This window comes from Quercus lobata, chromosome 3 (genome assembly GCF_001633185.2).
Source record: "Quercus lobata isolate SW786 chromosome 3, ValleyOak3.0 Primary Assembly, whole genome shotgun sequence".
Taxonomy (NCBI): domain Eukaryota; kingdom Viridiplantae; phylum Streptophyta; class Magnoliopsida; order Fagales; family Fagaceae; genus Quercus; species Quercus lobata.
In genome coordinates this window covers 2,696,705-2,715,650 of record NC_044906.1, presented here as the reverse complement: position 1 = coordinate 2,715,650, position 18,946 = coordinate 2,696,705, and the positions used below count along the sequence as shown (strand labels likewise).

The 18,946-nt window shown below is 40.0% G+C and overlaps 2 protein-coding genes across 2 annotated transcripts; both read right to left on the bottom strand.

The window, feature by feature from the left end:
• Window positions 1-6,279: 6,279 nt before the first annotated feature.
• LOC115979789 (FRIGIDA-like protein 5) lies at window positions 6,280-18,148 on the bottom strand. The gene is made up of 11 exons (XM_031101847.1): window positions 18,031-18,148; window positions 17,216-17,758; window positions 16,633-16,812; window positions 16,266-16,589; window positions 12,612-13,196; window positions 11,636-11,811; window positions 11,228-11,527; window positions 10,821-11,145; window positions 10,357-10,436; window positions 7,015-7,036; window positions 6,280-6,308 (listed from the first exon to the last, which is right to left on the bottom strand). The coding sequence occupies exons 1-11, from the start codon at window positions 18,146-18,148 to the stop codon at window positions 6,280-6,282; spliced, it is 2,682 nt and encodes an 893-aa protein (XP_030957707.1).
• On the bottom strand, window positions 17,758-18,690 carry LOC115981492 (FRIGIDA-like protein 5). Its single transcript, XM_031103671.1, has one exon. The coding sequence runs from the start codon at window positions 18,492-18,494 to the stop codon at window positions 18,171-18,173; it is 324 nt and encodes a 107-aa protein (XP_030959531.1). The 5' UTR covers window positions 18,495-18,690; the 3' UTR covers window positions 17,758-18,170.
• Window positions 18,691-18,946: the final 256 nt, after the last annotated feature.

The window sequence follows — 18,946 nt, the reverse complement described above, 5'->3', positions numbered from 1 at the left end:
TTTTCCTTTTGGTTACGTGTTAGTTGCCCTCGTCAATACTTACTATTGTTTGTGAATTTTGAACTAATTTATCTTAACACGTATGAATAGTTGTGCATGCGATACATTTAACATCATGTTTCATAACCTTAGCTTACCTGCACCTGCAGAGCCTTGAACTCATTTCTAACCCTCATTCAACGAGGATATAGGCATCATTCTAGAGGTCACGTGTAGTTGCTAAGTCCTGCTTAGTACCCAGGTTTCTTTAAAGTAGTTGGTTTTCCCATAGGTTTGAGTCCGAGGACCAGGCAATACCTTGGTTCTGTCCAAAACTTGATTTTTACAAGTAGTTGGTTTCCCCATAGGTTTGAGACCGAGGACCATGCAATACCCTGGTTCTGTCAAAAACTTGATTTTTATAAGTAGTTGGTTTCCCCATAGGTTTGAGTCCGAGGACCATGCAATACCCTGGTTCTGTCCAAAACTTGACTTTTATAAGTAGTTGGTTTCCCCATAAGTTTGAGTCCGAGGACCATGCAATACCCTCGTTCTGTCCAAAACTTGATTTTTATAAGTAGTTGGTTTCCCCATAGGTTTGAGTCCGAGGACCATGCAATACCCTGGTTCTGTCCAAAACTTGATTTTTATAAGTAGTTGGTTTCCCCATAGGTTTGAGTCCGAGGACCATGCAATACCCTGGTTCTGTCCAAAACTTGACTTTTATAAGTAGTTGGTTTCCCCATAGGTTTGAGTCCGAGGACCATGCAATATCCTGGTTCTGTCCAAAACTCAGTTTTTGATAAGTAGTTGGTTTCCCCATAGGTTTGAGTCCGAGGACCATGCAATACCTTGGTTTTGTCCAAAACTCAGTTTTTGATAAGTAGTTGGTTTCCCCATAGGTTTGAGTCCGAGGACCATGCAATACCTTGGTTCTGTCCAAAACTCAGTTTTTGATAAGTAGTTGGTTTCCCCATAGGTTTGAGTCCGAGGATCATGCAATACCTTGGTTCTGTCCAAAACTTGATTTTGATAAGTAATTGGTTTCCCCATAGGTTTGAGTCCAAGGACCAGGCAATACTTTGGTTCTGTCCAAAACTTGATTTTTACAAGTAGTTGGTTTCCCCATAGGTTTGAGTCCGAGGACCATGCAATACCTTGGTTCTGTTCAAAACTCAGTTTGGGGGAATTAACCCCTCGGCTATGGCATGAGACCTTGGTTTTGGAGGAATTAGCTCTTCGGCCAAGCCCCTAGAACCATCTGTGCGGCTGACGCTACAAAGCGTAGCCCTTAGTAAAGAAACATAGCCCCTAGTGGAACTTTACGCTAGAACACTACAATCGGTCGTTGAAAATGATAAAGAGACTCTCTCGACCTACCGCCTGTGCCAACACACAAGCCTTCCCCACAGACGGCGCCAATTGTAAGGACACAGTTTGTAACGAACCGTAACAAGGTTGGGTCCGCACGTAAAAAGGCCCAAACAATATCATTTATAGAGCGTGGGTTTGAAAGGCTAGGCCTTAGTAACCAGACGGTGGGTTTTTCGTGGCGTTCATACATGGTTTAAATCGTGTTTGCCCTGAGAGTCTTTCTCCTGGAGGCGGGCTGGGAGGCTCTGGTTTTTGGCCATTTTTCCCAGCCGGCCTTTTGGTGCATTAATCTTTGCATTATATAGCCCTTCTCGGTCGATCTTGGCCCTCCACTTGTTGGTCAGGCAGGTGCCCACTTCTGTACATGTCCCATCAGCTGTCCCTCCTTGCTTTCTGTTAGTTGCGATGATCGAAGTCACCCTGTCCAGGCGTCTTTTCTCATTAACATGGTCAGGACTCTGGTGGGTGCATTTAATGCGGAAATGATGTATTTACTCTGATCCAGTTGTGCACCGTACCCCCATGTGGGTCCCATTTTACTCGCACTTCCTTCGGGGGGGCTTTTTGGGGGCAACCTTCATCAAGACGTTGTTCTTCCCCCTGAAGTTCTGGAGTGCCGAGGACAGGGTCGTCCTCGGCTGCTTCCCTTGACACTTTGGCCTCCCCCCATTTATCCTCGGCACGCACCCTCCTCGGCATGGGCCCGAGCCCTAATAGAGCGTGGGCCGGATCATAAATTCCCTGGCCCCACAGATTTAAAATGTATTTTTTTTCTTTCAATGAAAAACATATTTATTTTCTTTCAGTTGTGTGAATTGCTGAAATATATTTTTCATTTTTTTTTTTTGAAAAAATTTGTCCAACCTCAAATTTTTGTCCTTTAAATTTATAAAGTTGTAATTCATCATAAGAAAATTAAAAAGTTATAAACTTCATTATTTTTTTCTAGGTTATACTAACTTTTTTAACATTAAATGTTATTCAGCTTGTTATTATGTAATTTCCTTAATAAAAGAAAATTTATTATACTTTAAAATTTTAAAATTTAATGGATGAAAATGAAACTTAGATTAAATTTTGAAGATAGAAGAGTATATTTGTATTTTTTTAGAATTTTTTAAAAATGAATAATTATATATTTGTTTTGGAAAATTTAAACCCTTTTTTTAGGAGAAATTAATTGTGTGAGTTCATTAATAAATAGCTATTCAGAGTAAAATTAATTTAAGTTTAAAAAAATATTACTCTAATGATAATTGAAGTTATAAATTCAAATTTATGAAGAAACAAGTTATGAAATACTTAACATTAAATAAGAATTTTGATTTAACAAGAGCCATATAATACTACAAGAATATTGCTGAACTAAATCATGATTTTGCCTGATACTATAGTCTACCATAGTTTTGTAATACTAGGTGCTAGTGCTACAACGCTTCAAAGTGTTACGATACCTAGTAAAATATATAATTACATTTTGAAAAAAATTGGGAGGGAGGAGGGGAGGGAATCAATAATAAATCCTTTATGTTCTATATCTCTCTAGCTCATTATTAGTTTTAATAAAGTGATTCATTATTGTGGGGCCCAAATGATTTATGGGCCAGGCCCATCTACCCGGGGAGCACCAAAAGGCCCAAGCCGAGGAGGTCTATGGCCCAAGTTCAACGAAATGGCCTTAGGGTACCGCCGAGGGTAGTTCAGTCCTCGGCAGACCCAAAGTTCCCCCTCAAAGAGGAGGGTAAGAACGGTATATGACTGAAACTTGAGAGAAAGATCTTAAATATCAAGGGAAAGCTGCCCTTACTGCCATTCAACGCTCTGAACCTGACAGAGCCGCATTCTTAGGCTTTTACAACCACCCCCAACGACTTTGAGTGCAGGCTGATGGGACAAATATCAACCTTGGAAATGCTAACCCTATACGTGGACGAAGGACAGTGAACACAAGGGAATATAAAAGGAAAAATCAGTAACCTAAAGAGGAGGCTGGGAAAAATGGCCAAAAACCAGAGCCTCCCAGCCCACCTCCAGGAGAAAGACTCCATGGGTGAACCTAGCATAGACACGCACGAACACCACGAAAAACCCACCGCTTGTCGATCAAGGCCTAGCCTTTCAAACCCACGCTCTACAAATGATATTGTTGGGGCCTTCTTGCGTGCGAACCCAACACCCTTACGGTCCGCCACGAATCGTGTCCCCACAATTGGCGCCGTCTGTGGGAAGGCTTGTGCGTTGGTATAGGCGGTGGCTCGAGAGAACTCCGGCGGTATTTCTAACCGTCGGTTATAAAGTTCTAGTATAAGGTCTCGTTAGAGGCTAAGTTCTTTGGCTAGGGGCTTGGCCGAGGGGCTAACCCCCTTAAAACCAAGTTCCAACTCCAGCGTAAAGTCCCGCTAGGGGCTATGCTTCTTGATTAGGGGCTACGTTTGTCAGCGTTAATCACGCGAATAATTCTAGGGGCTTGGCCGAGGAGCTAACTCCCTTACAACCAAGTTCCAGCGCTAAGGAAAACTAGGTTTTGGACAGAACTAAGGCATTGTATGGTCCACGGACCCAAGCCTCTGGGAAAACCAACTACCTGGATGTAATGAAAACTAGGTTTTGGACAGAACCAAGGCATTGTATGGTCCACGGACCCAAGCCTCTGGGAAAACCAACTACCTGGATGTAATGAAAACTAGGTTTTGGACAGAACCAAGGCATTGTATGGTCCACGGACCCAAGCGTCAGGAGAAACCAACTACCTGGATCTAAGGAAAACTAGGTTTTGGACAGAACCAAGGCATTGTATGGTCCACGGACCCAAGCCTCAGGAGAAACCAACTACCTGGATGTAAGGAAAACTAGGTTTTGGACAGAACCAAGGCATTGCATGGTCCTCAGACCCAAGCCCCAGGAGAAACCAACTACCTGGATGAAATGAAAACTAGGTTTTGGACAGAACCAAGGCATTGCATGGTCCTCGGACCCAAGCCTCAGGAGAAACCAACCACTTGGATGATGGAAAACTAGGTTTTGGACAGAACCAAGGCATTGCATAGTCCTCGGACTCAAGCCTCTGGGGAAACCAACTACTTGGATGATGGAAAACTAGGTTTTGGACAGAACCAAGGCATTGCATAGTCCTCGGACTCAAGCCTCTGGGGAAACCAACTACTTGGATGTGGAAAACTAGGTTTTGGACAGAACCAAGGCATTGCATAGTCCTCGGACTCTGGGGAAACCAACTACCTGGATGTGGAAAACTAGGTTTTGGACAGAACCAAGGCATTGCATAGTCCTCGGACTCAAGCCTCTGGGGAAACCAACTACCTGGATGTGGAAAACTAAACACTAAACGAGATTTAGCTACCCTTTCAGACGAATTATTTAGAGATTATCGTTCTCGGACATTGGTCTAGCATGCATCGCGTAGTACTCAGCGCTTATCCCGGTTAGTTCCAAGAATTTAATTTATTGAAAGTTATCATTGTTATACTTGGTAATATTTGTGAGTTTAAATTAGTAGGAACCTGTATTAAAGCATTTTTTCTGCTCGGAATATCCTTAAGAGCAAGCTTGCATTTAATATTCATGCATAAAGTAGTTGTTACGGAGAAGAAAGATATGTATAGAGAAATGGACTCATATTCTATTAAGACAAAGGAACAGTACAGTGTACAACGAAAAGCTGGAACAAGTTTACATTAAAGCTGACTACATAAGTAAAGGAAAACACAAGCGAGTGGAGAGAAGGCCGTGGGGGCAGCTCAGAGGAGAGGTTGGCTACTGCGCCAGGTTATTGTCTAAGGAAACTATTCCTCGACACTTCTATATGCCCATAACTCAGGCAGCCAAAGAGCCTGACCTCAAGCTAACACCATCTACAGAAAAGGTGCAGAGAGCCGGAAGTTGGGAAGCCCCTGCAAAAATTTGCCGGCTGCAAAGTAGACAGTGCTGATGGTGGAAATTCCTTCTGCGGACATACCAAAAATCTGGCATGACCAGAACCTGCTTCGGATTTTGACTAGAAGAGGGGGAAACATCCTTTTCCCTCTGTCGAAGTGGAAATTTTTCTTGAATTTATGCGTCTTTGGCCCATACATCACTCCTTCGAGTCTCGGAAGGACGCGGCGTTTCTGCGGTGGAGAAAGCTCTTTTTCCCTAACCCTCGCCTCAGACATGATTTCCTAAAGGAGGAAGCTAAAGGGTTTGTGCGTAGGCCAAGTAACTTTCTCCCCTATTTATTTGAAAAGATGAGGCAGGGGCATTTAATTCACGCAGCGTCCCAAGAGGCGCTACAGACAAAATGTCTCCGGCTCGACTTCCAACGTCAGCTGCGACCACGAGATTAAAGGAGTCTGGGAAAGTCACACCTCGAGCACTGGGACGTCAAAAAGTGCCGCGTGACTAAAGACTAGGGAAATATCTCCTAATTGGTGGGCCCAGTAAAATCATGGCCCGGGCCCGTCCCGCAAGGGTGTCCTCAGACTATGGCCCACGCCGGGGAATAACAGCTGCCGAGGGCAACCTATTGCTCGGCAACTGGTGAGGTACCTGAAAAAAGGGGTAAACAGAGCCAAGGCCTTGCAGGGTCCTCGGACCTGCGCCTATGAAAAAAGCCAAGTACAAAAGGATTATAATTATTCCGAGTTTTGGGCAGAACCAAGGCTTTGTATGGTCCTCGGACCCAAGCCTATGGGGAAACCAAAATACTTGGGTATACGAAAAAAAAAGAAAAAGAAAAAGAGGGACAGAAGGGTTTTGAATTTCATAAGATGGGCTACCCAATAAAAAGCTCAGGCCATTTCAGCTACGGCTCAAACACCGTAAAAGGTTAAGGCCAATAAAGGTATAAGGAAGGTGGTGCAACGCCCCAGCATTCAGCCGTATAAGAGAGTTGTTCATTTAGTGAGCGATATATTTCCAAACAGTTATTCCTCACACGGCATCAAGCCTTCGTTTTTCTCCTCGGCGATCATGGGGTAAGTATTACTTTTCGCTGGTCGGCCTTATCATGCCGAGCACTTCTATTAAAGTTACGGCGATATCCTTTTTATTATTATCAAGTATTTTGGTCTTAATCATTATTGGTTTAAATGCTATATCATTGCGCCGAGCAGTGCTTGCAAACTTATGAAAACGTAAAGACATAACATGCGAAATAAGGTAGACAACAATCTTTATTAATATGAAAAATTGCTACAACGTACAAAAAGGGGCTCAAACGAGCCTATACAAAATGTGAACTGCCTAAGCAACCATTACATCTGCAGTACAGAAAAGTAAACTGTCAAGCGTCTTTTAAACTCGTCTTCAAAGTTTCTCCAATCTCCGCCTCATTGCTGCTCATACTAAGAGAGGAACTCACTTTAAAAAAAAAAATGAAAGAAGAAGAAGGAAATAGTAAGGAAGAAATCAATGACGAAGATGGAGGGGATGAATAAAGAAGATGGAAGACATGAGTAAAGAAGGAGGAGAAGAGGAGAGAAGAAATGAAAAGAAAGAAAAGGAGCAAAAGAGGGAAAAGAGAAAGCACCAGGTCGGAACTGGTGCTGGGAAGGCTATAAGGAGAGGGCGGGGGAGGGCACCAGGGAGCAAAAGAGGGAGAAACAGAAGCATTTAGCCCCTGCCTCAGCCCTGACCCCTAACACGCTGGTGCCATATTAGGTACGCTCGTGAGGAGCCTGATGGTAACGATCTTGGGTGTTCTTGACTCAGTCACGTCGAAAGTTTGACGTGACGAGTCCCTGCTTCGGATTTTGACTGAAAGAAGGATGAGGTTGAGTTTGAGTCTTCGCCACCCTTGCCCCGATCGAGCCATGATGAGCTTTATCGGAACGTGGCGTTTTTGGGAGGGGTGGGGCTTTTGCATTCCTTGTTGTTACGGTAAAGTGTTTTACGATTAAGTGTATAAACCTGTAGATAAACCGAATCCTAAGGGAGGCTAGGTATTTCAGGGTCTCAGGGAGATGAAAAGGGATTCTTAATAAAAACAATAACCTCCTCTCTTCCTTCTTATACAGAGGGGGGAGCGGGAGGCATTTAATAGGTTCAGATCTCCAAAGGGATCTGTCAACGCAAACATGCCGGTTCCGTTTCTCCACCCCATCAACACAAACCGTCGAATTAAAGTGGTCTCGTAAATAGTGGTCATTCAAAGCGCGTTCTGGATACCCCAAGCGATAAGAACGCATCGAGCGCGAAATTAAAAACTGTCTCGTGGACCGGTGCACCTCTTGGGCAGATGAAGAGCCGCCAGCATTATTAAGGGGCCGAGTTAATTGGGCCGTAAGAAAAGGTCCGGCATCACCAAAACCCCCCTTTCCAACCCAGAGGTTGGACAGCCGGGTTTTGAGGGGCTATTGTGGGGCCCAAATGATTTATGGGCCAGGCCCATCTACCCAGGGAGCACCAAAAGGCCCAAGCCGAGGAGGTCTATGGCCCAAGTTCAACGAAATGGCCTTAGGGTACCGCCGAGGGTAGTTCAGTCCTCGGCAGACCCAAAGTTCCCCCTCAAAGAGGAGGGTAAGAACGGTATATGACTGAAACTTGAGAGAAAGATCTTAAATATCAAGGGAAAGCTGCCCTTACTGCCATTCAACGCTCTAAACCTGACAGAGCCGCATTCTTAGGCTTTTACAACCACCCCCAACGACTTTGAGTGCAGGCTGATGGGACAAATATCAACCTTGGAAATGCTAACCCTATACGTGGACGAAGGACAGTGAACACAAGGGAATATAAAAGGAAAAATCAGTAACCTAAAGAGGAGGCTGGGAAAAATGGCCAAAAACCAGAGCCTCCCAGCCCACCTCCAGGAGAAAGACTCCATGGGTGAACCTAGCATAGACACGCACGAACACCACGAAAAACCCACCGCTTGTCGATCAAGGCCTAGCATTTCAAACCCACGCTCTACAAATGATATTGTTGGGGCCTTCTTGCGTGCGAACCCAACACCCTTACGGTCCGCCACGAATCGTGTCCCCACAATTATCATCAATCATCATTATGTTTCTTATCTTTGTTTTTTGGTACTTTTCCTCTTGAAATAAGAAGTTTAATATTTGTTTATTAATTCTACCAAAGGTTACTAAGGATATAATTAACAAATAATGCATCTATTGGACCATAAAAAATTTGACTACCCAAAATTTGACATAATTTACTACTCAAATTTTGATATAACTTTGATTCTATAAAAATTAAAAAATGTTATGAAATTTGTTGTGTACTTATTAATTTACTAACTCATTTTCAAATACAAAAGGTCAGATTGGTTTTTTCACAAGAAGTTATTTTGCTTAGTCCAAACATCTTAGATCAGAAGAATTGACAAAGTTGGTTAACTTTGATTTGTTGATGTTCTTGCAATCCTCTACTAAATATTTCCTATTATTAATAATTACTGTAAGTATTAAATTATATATTCTAAAACAGATTAAACATAGAGAGTAAAAAATTTTGTTGAGATTTACCGTGCATTACTCAAATTACAAACTAGTGTAAGATTTAGAGTCAAGTGCCTTCATTCCCATGACTTTGTTACTGTTTAGTATCCAACCATTTTAACAACTTGGAAGTTAGAACCTTATTCAAGTATTAAGATAATAAGGGATTACACACAAAATTTACTTTGACTCTATTAGAAGAAAAATATTTACTTGTGGCATAATTGTTGGTCAAAAAGTTCAAATTATCTACTTTAAATTTCAGTAAATTGTCAATTTTCGTTCCTAGAGATTATCTTTTGACATTTTAATCCTTACTAACAAATCTATCAAGTTAGTCCTCCTGTAGTCGTGTCCATTAATTACTATCTATAAAACTACCATTAAATCCGACAAACACTGTAAAAGTTTTATGTGAACAATGAAAATTTTATTACTTTTATATTCCGTAAAAAACGAAAGGACCAACTTGATAGAAATGTTAAATTTAAGAATTAAAATGAAAAAAAAAAAAAAAAAAGCTTTAAGACAAAATTAACAACCCATCCAAACTGCCAAACACTAACGTTAAAGGTTGAAATTTAAATTCTAATCTAGTTATTTGCAAGGCTATGCTTCGAATCTACAAATATACGTAAGCTCTTACATCAAACTAGTGTTCACATTCTTTATTACATCTCACCATTAACTTTTTCCTTTGAAATAATTTTGTTACAGCCTTGTAAAAAGCGTGCACCATGTTGAGCATATACTTATTTGCTAGGATAAAGTTTGACTCTTAACCTATTTGACCCTATCTTTTCTAACTCATTACATGATAAATTATGAGACTATTTATGCATATTAATTATACAAGTCACATGGACAGTCTCTTTAATTATAAGCAAAGATGGTTCTAAACATGTTTAGAAGAACGACATTTTCCTATTTGCTATGCCCCCACTCGATACCCTTGAGTTAAACAAGTGAGTAACCCACATGTTACCTCGTAGGTATTGAAAGCCAGCCAAAGAAGGAAACTTCATCAGCAATCCAGCAAGTAGAAGCCACCCTTGTCCACCTCTCGTGTATAAGTACGTGGCATGTGTTAGTCCATGCATGAAATTTTACAAGCAAAGGGTATTTGCATGCAATCACTTCATAAGCCACGTGGTCTTCTTGGACCATGGACTTCTTAAATTAAAAGGTAAAGTCGAGAGAGAGAGAGAGAGAGAGAAACAGAGGTAGGGCAAGGAAACAATTAGTTCAAGATAAAATATAGACATTCTTAAAGGAAAAATATAATTGAAAAAAAAAAAAAAAAAACAGATTTGACTGCTAAAAAGAACTGAAATTTTCAGCATTTTGTTAACATAATTTTGTACTACAGTATAATTGAGTTAAGTTGTTCTAGGTTATCAAAGCAGTACAATTGAAGCAACTAACATATTTTAAATGTGCTGTTTTACCAAACCTTCAGTAACTAGAGCCAAAAAGGTGATTCAAGATTTCTATTTTTTTTTTTTGTATAAATATGATTCAGGCAAATGTATATATTTCTTTTTTACTTCCCTTCTTACAGAACCATTGTATGATCATTCCCTCCATGCATTTCATATAGCAAAACAAAAGGAATAGAACAGCTGTCAACAAGTGAACTTAATCCTATACTTTGTAAGTAAAGGACAGGGTTTCACAACTGTGTGAGGAAACCATTGTATAATCATTTCTTCTATGCATTTCATAGAGCAAAATTGAAGGAAATGAACAGCAATTAACAAGTGAATTTTAGCCTATACTCTGTAAGAATAATGGACAAGCTTGTGAGTGCATTTGGATGCGTTTAACTAATTATTTATTTGCTGAAAGTGCTGTAGAAAATAAAGGGAAAAGTTTTTTTGAGTGGGGGGTCAGCTAAAATAAGCTCAAAAATCCTAAGAAGTTGGCATTTTTTGCACTTTCCAAACGCAAATGTTTTGAAGGCCAAAAGAAGAAGGTACTACGGCGGTAAATTATAGCCACCATAAGGCATTGGATAATTGTACAAACCTGGTCCCCTGATTGTATCTGCAGGGCCACCAAAGGATAGTGGCCTATCAAAATAATCAGGTATCCTAAGTGCCTCCCTAGGGTAATCAGGAATAATGTATGGGTTCATATGTACATTAGGCAGAGGATAGCCTGACAAACTATAATGTCTAGCTGATGTGTTGAAGTATGGTGCATCTTGGTCCATAAACAAACCTGGTGGCTGCCAATTAGGGGTTTGCATAGAGTGAAAACCAGAAGTGGCACCAACAGCAGAGATTGGTGGAGCCTCTCTTGGAACTTCTGTCCTATGACACTTACTTCCACTGTGTTCTTCAGGTTCAGACTTTGGAGTATTGCCAGAAGTTAGGGTGGATGGTGCAGAGGTGGCAGTTATCATGGTTGTAGGAGCAATACATATCTGCTCAGTGTGCTGTGGTCGAAACTTGATTAGTTTGTTGAGGATCCATCTCCGACCCCAAAGTTTTGGGACTACAGCTTGTTTGTTGTTGTTGATGCTGCTGCAGTAATGTAGCTTTAGATCTAGTACGAGGTCCATTTTTGACATTGGAGGAGTCATACTCATGTTTTTTCTCTGCCTGCTGCTTTTCCTGTTCCGCAATGTGCTTTTCAAGGATTTCAGGAAAGTTTTCATCTTCAAGCTTGTAAATATCAATCCAGCTGCATACGGCTCTTAAAGCAGTTAACTCTTTGCTTATCCCCATAAGCTGTAAGCAAGTTTTACTCAATCACGAGCAAATATGTACAAGAGGAAGGTGGTTGAATGTTTGACCAAGAAGAACATACAAACATAAACAAAAGGGTGGAGAAAATACCTGAACTGGAAGTGACTTATCTCCTTCCTTGCATAAGTCCTCTGCTTTTCTTTTGGAATTCATCAAATGATCATTTAAAAGAGGTACTAGTGGGAAACTGTCCACCACCTCCAGTGCACAGATATATTTAATAGCTTCCAACTGCTGCTCTTCTTTGATAACATTTTGAATGAAATCTATTACATGCAATAAAGGAACTATTAGTATTAAAAACCCGAAGAAGTGGGAGCATTGTATATTGGGTATGACCTTTTTTTTAATCAATGTAACAATGATGACAATAATTGCATCAAAGGAAAATGAATGACATAAAAATAAAATAAAAAAGAAAGGAAAACCCAAATATCACATGACAGATAGAGGAAAGAATTTAACAACTGGAAACCCTCTTTTCATGAGGAAAAGATATCTTCACTGAAACTAAATTAAAACCAAAGGAAAGGAAACCCATATAGGTTCTCTATAAGATTTCTTGCATCGCTTGGTAACATTTGATGAAATGCAATATCATCACAGGGAAAACAAGTGGTGTTTATATTAAATTTACATTACATTTAAGCATCACTTCAAGGGATCTAATAACAGTTCGGATAAAACCTTTCACCCTTTCAGGTTCTTATTACATATCCTAAAATCTTTCCTTTCTAAATTTCTCAATCATATAGTACCCTTCTTCCATCTTTGATTCGAACACATTACAAATTCCGCAAAAGCTACAAGAAATAGGAACCAGGAAACTTTAAAGACCATTATAAAATTTTTCACAAAACAAAAGCTTGCAGAAGATGTAAATCAGTGATGTACAAGTCCCATTGAAAGTTCCTTCTGTGAAGGCAGTGATGCTAAGGATTACTGTACTGCATGAAGGAGGAATGACACCCATTCAAATGAGAAAGTTTTCAAAATATATGAACAGAATTTAACACAAATGATTTATGGGTACAGAGAGAGAGAGAGAGAGAGAGAGGGAGCTTACTAGGCATGATATCTGTCAGGCCAAGGACCCGACATAAATCAGGTACCTTTTTATGCCAAACATCAGTATCCAAAAGACCAAGAATCTCATTTGCATAAAAAGAAGAGGTCAAGCCATAGGCTACTAAAAATTGCAGAAAGGCCAGGACCTCCAAAGGATCATCTCTCTTATTTTTCAATCTTGAGTTCCAATCATTTGCAAACTTCGTGGCTTCTTCTTTCACCAGAGGCTTCATCTGGGGTGAAAATATTAATTGTTTCAACAATAAAATGAAGTTTCTAGAAAAACCCAACTTAAAGCCTTCATCTCCCTTTAAGTTTGAAGGATAAATTCCCTTTATTGCATCCAAAACAAGCTTATCTGGATCTGGTACAGATTGAAGAGCATCAGAAACTTTACTTCGCATCGAATCATACTCCACTTGGTTGTTAAGTAATGATCTCAATATCTCTCCATCCTCATTGACAGATGAACATTTAGGATCCTGCTGAGGATTCACAGCCAAAGAAGCCTCTCTGCTGTCCAATGGCGTACTTTCCTTTGACAATTGCCCACTCTTTACATGGGAATGAACAGTGCTGCTCACTAAACAAGTAAGACAAAGAATTTGATATTCAACAGAAATTTTTACATACCACATATTAAACAATAGTTCATGACCATGAATGTGCCTGAGTTTTATTCTTGATATCACTCAAATCATGCAAAAAATGCTGAAGAACGAACAGGCAATATTCTAAAGCTAATTTATCAAAATATTAGTTAGTTTTCCTTGTTGACTTTCTGAGACTTTCTGCATTAAAATGAATCATATGATAAAATTCACCTTCATAAAAGATAATGTTTTTCATTCCACTAAGCCAAAAGAAAAGAAAAGGAGGTGTAAATGGTCTTGTTAGTCATTCTCGCAACCATGCAAGGCATACACGAGTATTCTTGTGATGACCAAGGTATCATTGGAAGCATGAAAATCTATGCCAGGAAAAAGGACAGGATCAGATAAGTAGGATATTTAAAGTGATGGTCAATAGAATAAGCACACTGAAACAACCTTCTTAAACTAACAATCACCCTTAACACTGAAACCAGGACCTAGAAGCTTAATGCAGGGAGAGAGGAAGGGATGGGGCCTGTCAACAACAGACAACATCTTAAGCCATTTAAACAGAAGCCTGTGAACTTGGAAAATTCTTGCATGCATTTCTATTACTGGAAGAGGAAAGAAATGAGAAGATAACAGCAACAAATCAAGAAGAAGAGATTAAAGCAAAGTTCCATGTTTATATTCCTTTCTCAACTTGGGTATGTAGAAGGTGAATTTAAGATGGTGAAACAGAAAGCAATGAATAGGAGACTGTAATCAGAATTTCAAACAGCATAACATGATGAACTTAGCTAAATGTATATCTGTAGAGAAGGTGGCTTGTGGTTGAGAAGATTGAATGAGTGGAATAAGGCAGCAATGATGATATGTATGAGGAATCTTTTTGTTAAATCTGGTACTATTTCAGTTGCTTGGGAGAATCATTATTTACAAGGCAGAAGTTTTTGGGCAGATGGAGTCCCTCAAGACTGCACATGGGGGTGGAGAAAGCTTCTATGCATCAGAAAGCAAAGTAGGCCATTGATAAAGCTTGATGTGGGGATAGGTGAAATGTTTTCCTATAATCCTATGGCATGATAATTGGCACCCGCATGGTGGCCTGAACCCTAAGTATGGCCATCAAATATTTTATGATGCTGGTAACACATTGTTTGAAAAATCTATAGTGTCCATAAAGGGGATTGGAAGCAAGCTCCTGCAAAATCTAAGAATGTGGTCAGGATTCATGAGGGCTGTTTTCATGTAACTCTAGCTCAAGGAGATGCTGTGAAGCGGCTTCCAACAGCATCGAGAAATTTTTCTTGTAGATCAGCTTGGGAAGAGATAAGAGTCAAGCATTCAGTGGAGGAATAGTGGAAACTAATCTTGTTTTCAGAAGCCATCTCTTAGCGTTTGTTTATGTGCTGATTAGCAATTAAGAACAGGCTAACTGCATAAGATAGGTAGGTCCAATGGGAATACAATGGTAATTGCTTATGCATTTTCTCCAGAAATCATTTGGAAAGCTGTGATCATGTATTTTTTTTATGTGCTTTTGGCCAGAGAATCTAGCTGCAAGTCTTGGGACTATCTGGGAAAGCTGGATTTGTGATAATTCGATAATTGGAGAAGGAGGGATATGAACCCTGGATATCTTCATTAGAAACGCCAAAAAGTGCCAACCAATTGAGCTACAAGGCTTTTGGCAATAAGTTGGATTTGTGGAGGTGGGATGATGTTATCCAGTTGAGTGTTCAGCTCCTTACAAGGAGAAACTTTAACATTATATTTCGCAGAATAGCTAATGGCAACCACAATTTATCAACCATGGTTGAAAGGAAATGCGAGATTCCATGAAGACCAAGGAAGAACTGAGAAGCAGACTGTCGGATTGATTAAAGAGATGTGAGAGCAATGTTGCAAGAAGATAAGAGATTATATCAAAGAATGTGTCCTGTGTAGTCAATGGGGTTTTTCAATAATGATGCAAATGTAAAAGAGAGCTCTGTTCAAGAGTTGTGTAGGTTGTTTGAGCTCGTTGGTTGATGTGGATAGGTTTGTAATTCGTAGCTTATCTCTGCTTGTTATTGTGATTGTACTATCTTTTTTTTTTCTCCTTGGAAATGAAATAATCACTCACTTCATCCAAATATATGTGTGTGTGTGTGTGTCTGGAGACTTTAAAATGCAATCTGTTGATAGTCATACACTATGAAAGAATGTAATCAGAAAATTTTGGAAAACAAAATCTTTAAGACAAGAATCTATGAAATTAGAACCAAAAAAGTTTTCAAATAATAGATGGATGAATTAAATTATGTGGTGAAACAAAGGAACTGAAAGATGTGAACCAAACCCACTTATATAATAGCCTACTATTACAATATTCAGGTTCTTGTGATTGTCCGTAATCACATGCTATCAAAAGTAGCCATCATTGTAATCAAAAGTCCTAAGTGTTGGGTGCACCATGTGCACATGTCCAGCCCACATAGCATTAAAGCCCATCTATGGACTTGTTTTGTACTGGCTGTGACTTGCAAGCATCCTAATTCTAGTTGAATTAGCATCCATGTGTAGTAAGTGTGTAAGGCGGCTGGGTTAATATATAAAGATAAGGTTTCTTAGGTTTTAGGGTGTGCCGCGTATAGAAGAGACAGAAAGAGAGGAAGCTGCACAAGAGAAAAGAGCACGGCCAAGAGGGAGCCGCTTAGAGAAAAAGAAAACAGCCAAAAGAGAGCTGTGCGTGAAGAAGAAAATAGAGAGGAAAGAGCAAAGTGTTGCCGCTTTTGAGAGAAATAATTAGTGCGTATGAGAGCAAAGAAAAACAAGAGAGAGATTATTTTTTAGCTGTGAGACATATACAAGAGATATTGTTTTTGATTTAATAATAGTGAAATTATTCGGAGTTTGTCCTATGTTATTTTGGATTGCTAATATTTGTGATGATATTATTTGGGACCCAACACTAAGTACGTTTCAGTGCCCACCAAACGACACCAAATAATTAGCATATTAGCAAGCATGTGAACTATAATGATGTGTAACTAATGTATTCAGTCAGGGTGTACCTTTATTGCTGAACAAGCTTGCTGGCTCCTGATGAGGCAGTTCTATTAAGTGAGCAGTTGAGGTGGAACCTTTGGAAGTATTTGGTGCAGCGTCTGCTGAAACAGCTATCCAAGGGCGCTTACTACCACTATGCTGTTGCACTGGAGTCAAGTGGGCAGGGGCATGGCCAGTGGTTTTGGCAATGGTTGCTGGGGAGGTAAGGTTATTTTCCGTAATGGAGGTAGGAATAGGAGCAGGGATGGGGGCAGCAGCAGGAGTGACAGGAGCAATATGTTTCTTGCTGCCAAGGGCCAGCTTAGTTTTTTTCTTCATAGCCTCGTTTTCTTTTTTTCAGAAAAGTGATGCTGCTCTTAAAGTTCTGAAAACTTACCTGTGCTTTAGGTGATCTGTTTTTCTTCTTGAAAAGCCTTCTAGAAGAATTGTTTGAACACTTCAAGCAATCCTTCAAGAGATCTCTTGGTGGAAACTTGTCGGCCAGCTTAAATACATAAATCAACCTAATAGCCCCGGGGAGTTGCTTCCTTTTAATAAGATTTTGAATGAGTCCTGGTATACACAAAACAGAAAATACAGGTAACAGGTTCCATCTATGGGAAAGGGGATACTTTTAAGACTAATTGAGCAAATGCCTAACATTAAGCATTACTTTAATCAATTTAAGACAATGATTAAGAGAAACCTTTTCCTAGAAAAACCTGAAGATGCCGATTTCTATTAACCTAATGATTAGGCAGGAATGGTCGAGTCACTAAAGAAGCTTGAGGCTTGAAATTCTATGCTTGCATATATTCTCAACAAGACTTCATTGTTCAGCAATTGCTCTAACAACAGACAACAACTCCCTTGAACAATCTCTCATCAAACTCCGCGTCTCCCTTCTTCAAATGTGGAGGATAAAACCCTTCCATTGCATCCACAACAAGCTTTGCAGGGTCCGATGATAATCAAAGAGCAGCAGCCACTTCATCTCTCATCAAATCGTGCTCTTTCCACCGCTCATTTAGGAATATTTGCAAACTCTTTCCACCCATTTTTACACAAAATCGAGGACTAGCAGAAGAAGACGAATTATTATCAACATCGTTAACCAGAAAATCTTCTAAGGGCTCTGCTAAGGGCTCGGTATTTACTTGGGTTTGAAGGCAGTCAGTGAACCTTTTCTCTGTCAATCCAAGCTCCTTAATCGTCTCTTTGAAATGCTTCTCTTTTGACTCAAACTCTTTAACTCGTTCTTCATATTTCTTCTCATTCAACACAAGTTCTTCACTTCTTTCTTCAATTTTCTTGTCTTTCAACCCGAGTTCTTTATGCCATTCCTCAAATTCCTTCAAACAGTCTCCTAATCGTTTCTCTTTTGCTTCGAAGTCTTGAATAAGTTCTACATACCGCTTCTCTTTCAACTCGATATCTCTTGATCTCTGCTCAATACTCTCCTCTCTCAATTCAAGTTCTTCTAATCTCTTCTCTTTCGACTTGAGCTCTTTATATCTCTCTTCTCATTCAACACGAGTTCTTCGGATCTCTCTTATTCTCTTTTCTTTCAACTCAAGCAATTTATGCCATTCCTCAACTTTCTTCAAACACTCTCCTAATCGCTTCTCTTTCGCTTCAAGCTCTCGATCGCGCTCTCCATATCTCTTCTCTTTCAAATCAAACTCTTTGAACCTCTCATTCAATTTCTTCTCTTTCAACTCAAGCTCCGCGAATCGCTTCTCTTTCGAATCAAACTCCTTGAAATCTCTCTCAACTCAAATCTCTTCGAACGCTCTCCAAACTGCTTCTCCTTCACCTCAAACTCTTCGTACCGTTTCTCTCTCAACTCAAACCTCTTCAAACGCTCACCAAACTCTTCGAATCTCTCGCCTAATCTCATCTCCTTCATCGCAAACTGCCTCTCCCTCGCTTCAAACTCCGAACCGCTTCTCTTTCAAATCGTACTTCTTCAACCTCTCGCCGATTATCATATCTTTCAGCTCGAACTCCTTCACGCGCTCTCCGAACCGCTTCTCCTTCTCCCGAAAAGCACCGGATTCCTCCTCCTTCGACTCGAGCTCCTGAGCCCGTTCCAGGAGAAAGCGGCGCGTGGTTTCGAAGTGGTTCTCTAGGTCCTTCCATTGGAGTGAGAGCAAAAGGACTGAGGAAGAGCAGTCGTGGATTTGGTCAAGCGTTTTGCGCAGGTTCTGTTTCGACAACTCCGCCGCCTCCAATTCCCTTGTGATTTTCTCCATTGGAGAAAATATGTAAACAAACCTAACCGCGCATTATATTATGTATATGTATAGCGTGATTCGCATTTGATGTGAAAGAATCGAAGAAAACTTAGAAGGTGGTTGTGTTCTGGGGAATGAAGAACTGAACAGGTGTTTTTGGTTGGAGAGAAAAAGGAGGGAAAATAACGTGAATAGCGTGATCGCAATCTTTTCTCTTGACCCAATTTGACGAAGTTTGTATACAGTTTAAATGTTTAATATATGCATTTGGTTTTAAGATTTCGAATATTTTATTTTTGACCCCTCAAGCATTGAGAGTTAAAACTAGAACCCCCCCAAAAAAAAACTAAAATGGCCACGTGACCCATTCAAATATTTTAGAATTTAAAAGAATATTGAATTCCATTTTGTTAGATGATTTAGTTGTATTGTTTTTTTTTTTTTTTTACTTTTCTTTTTGTTGATATCTT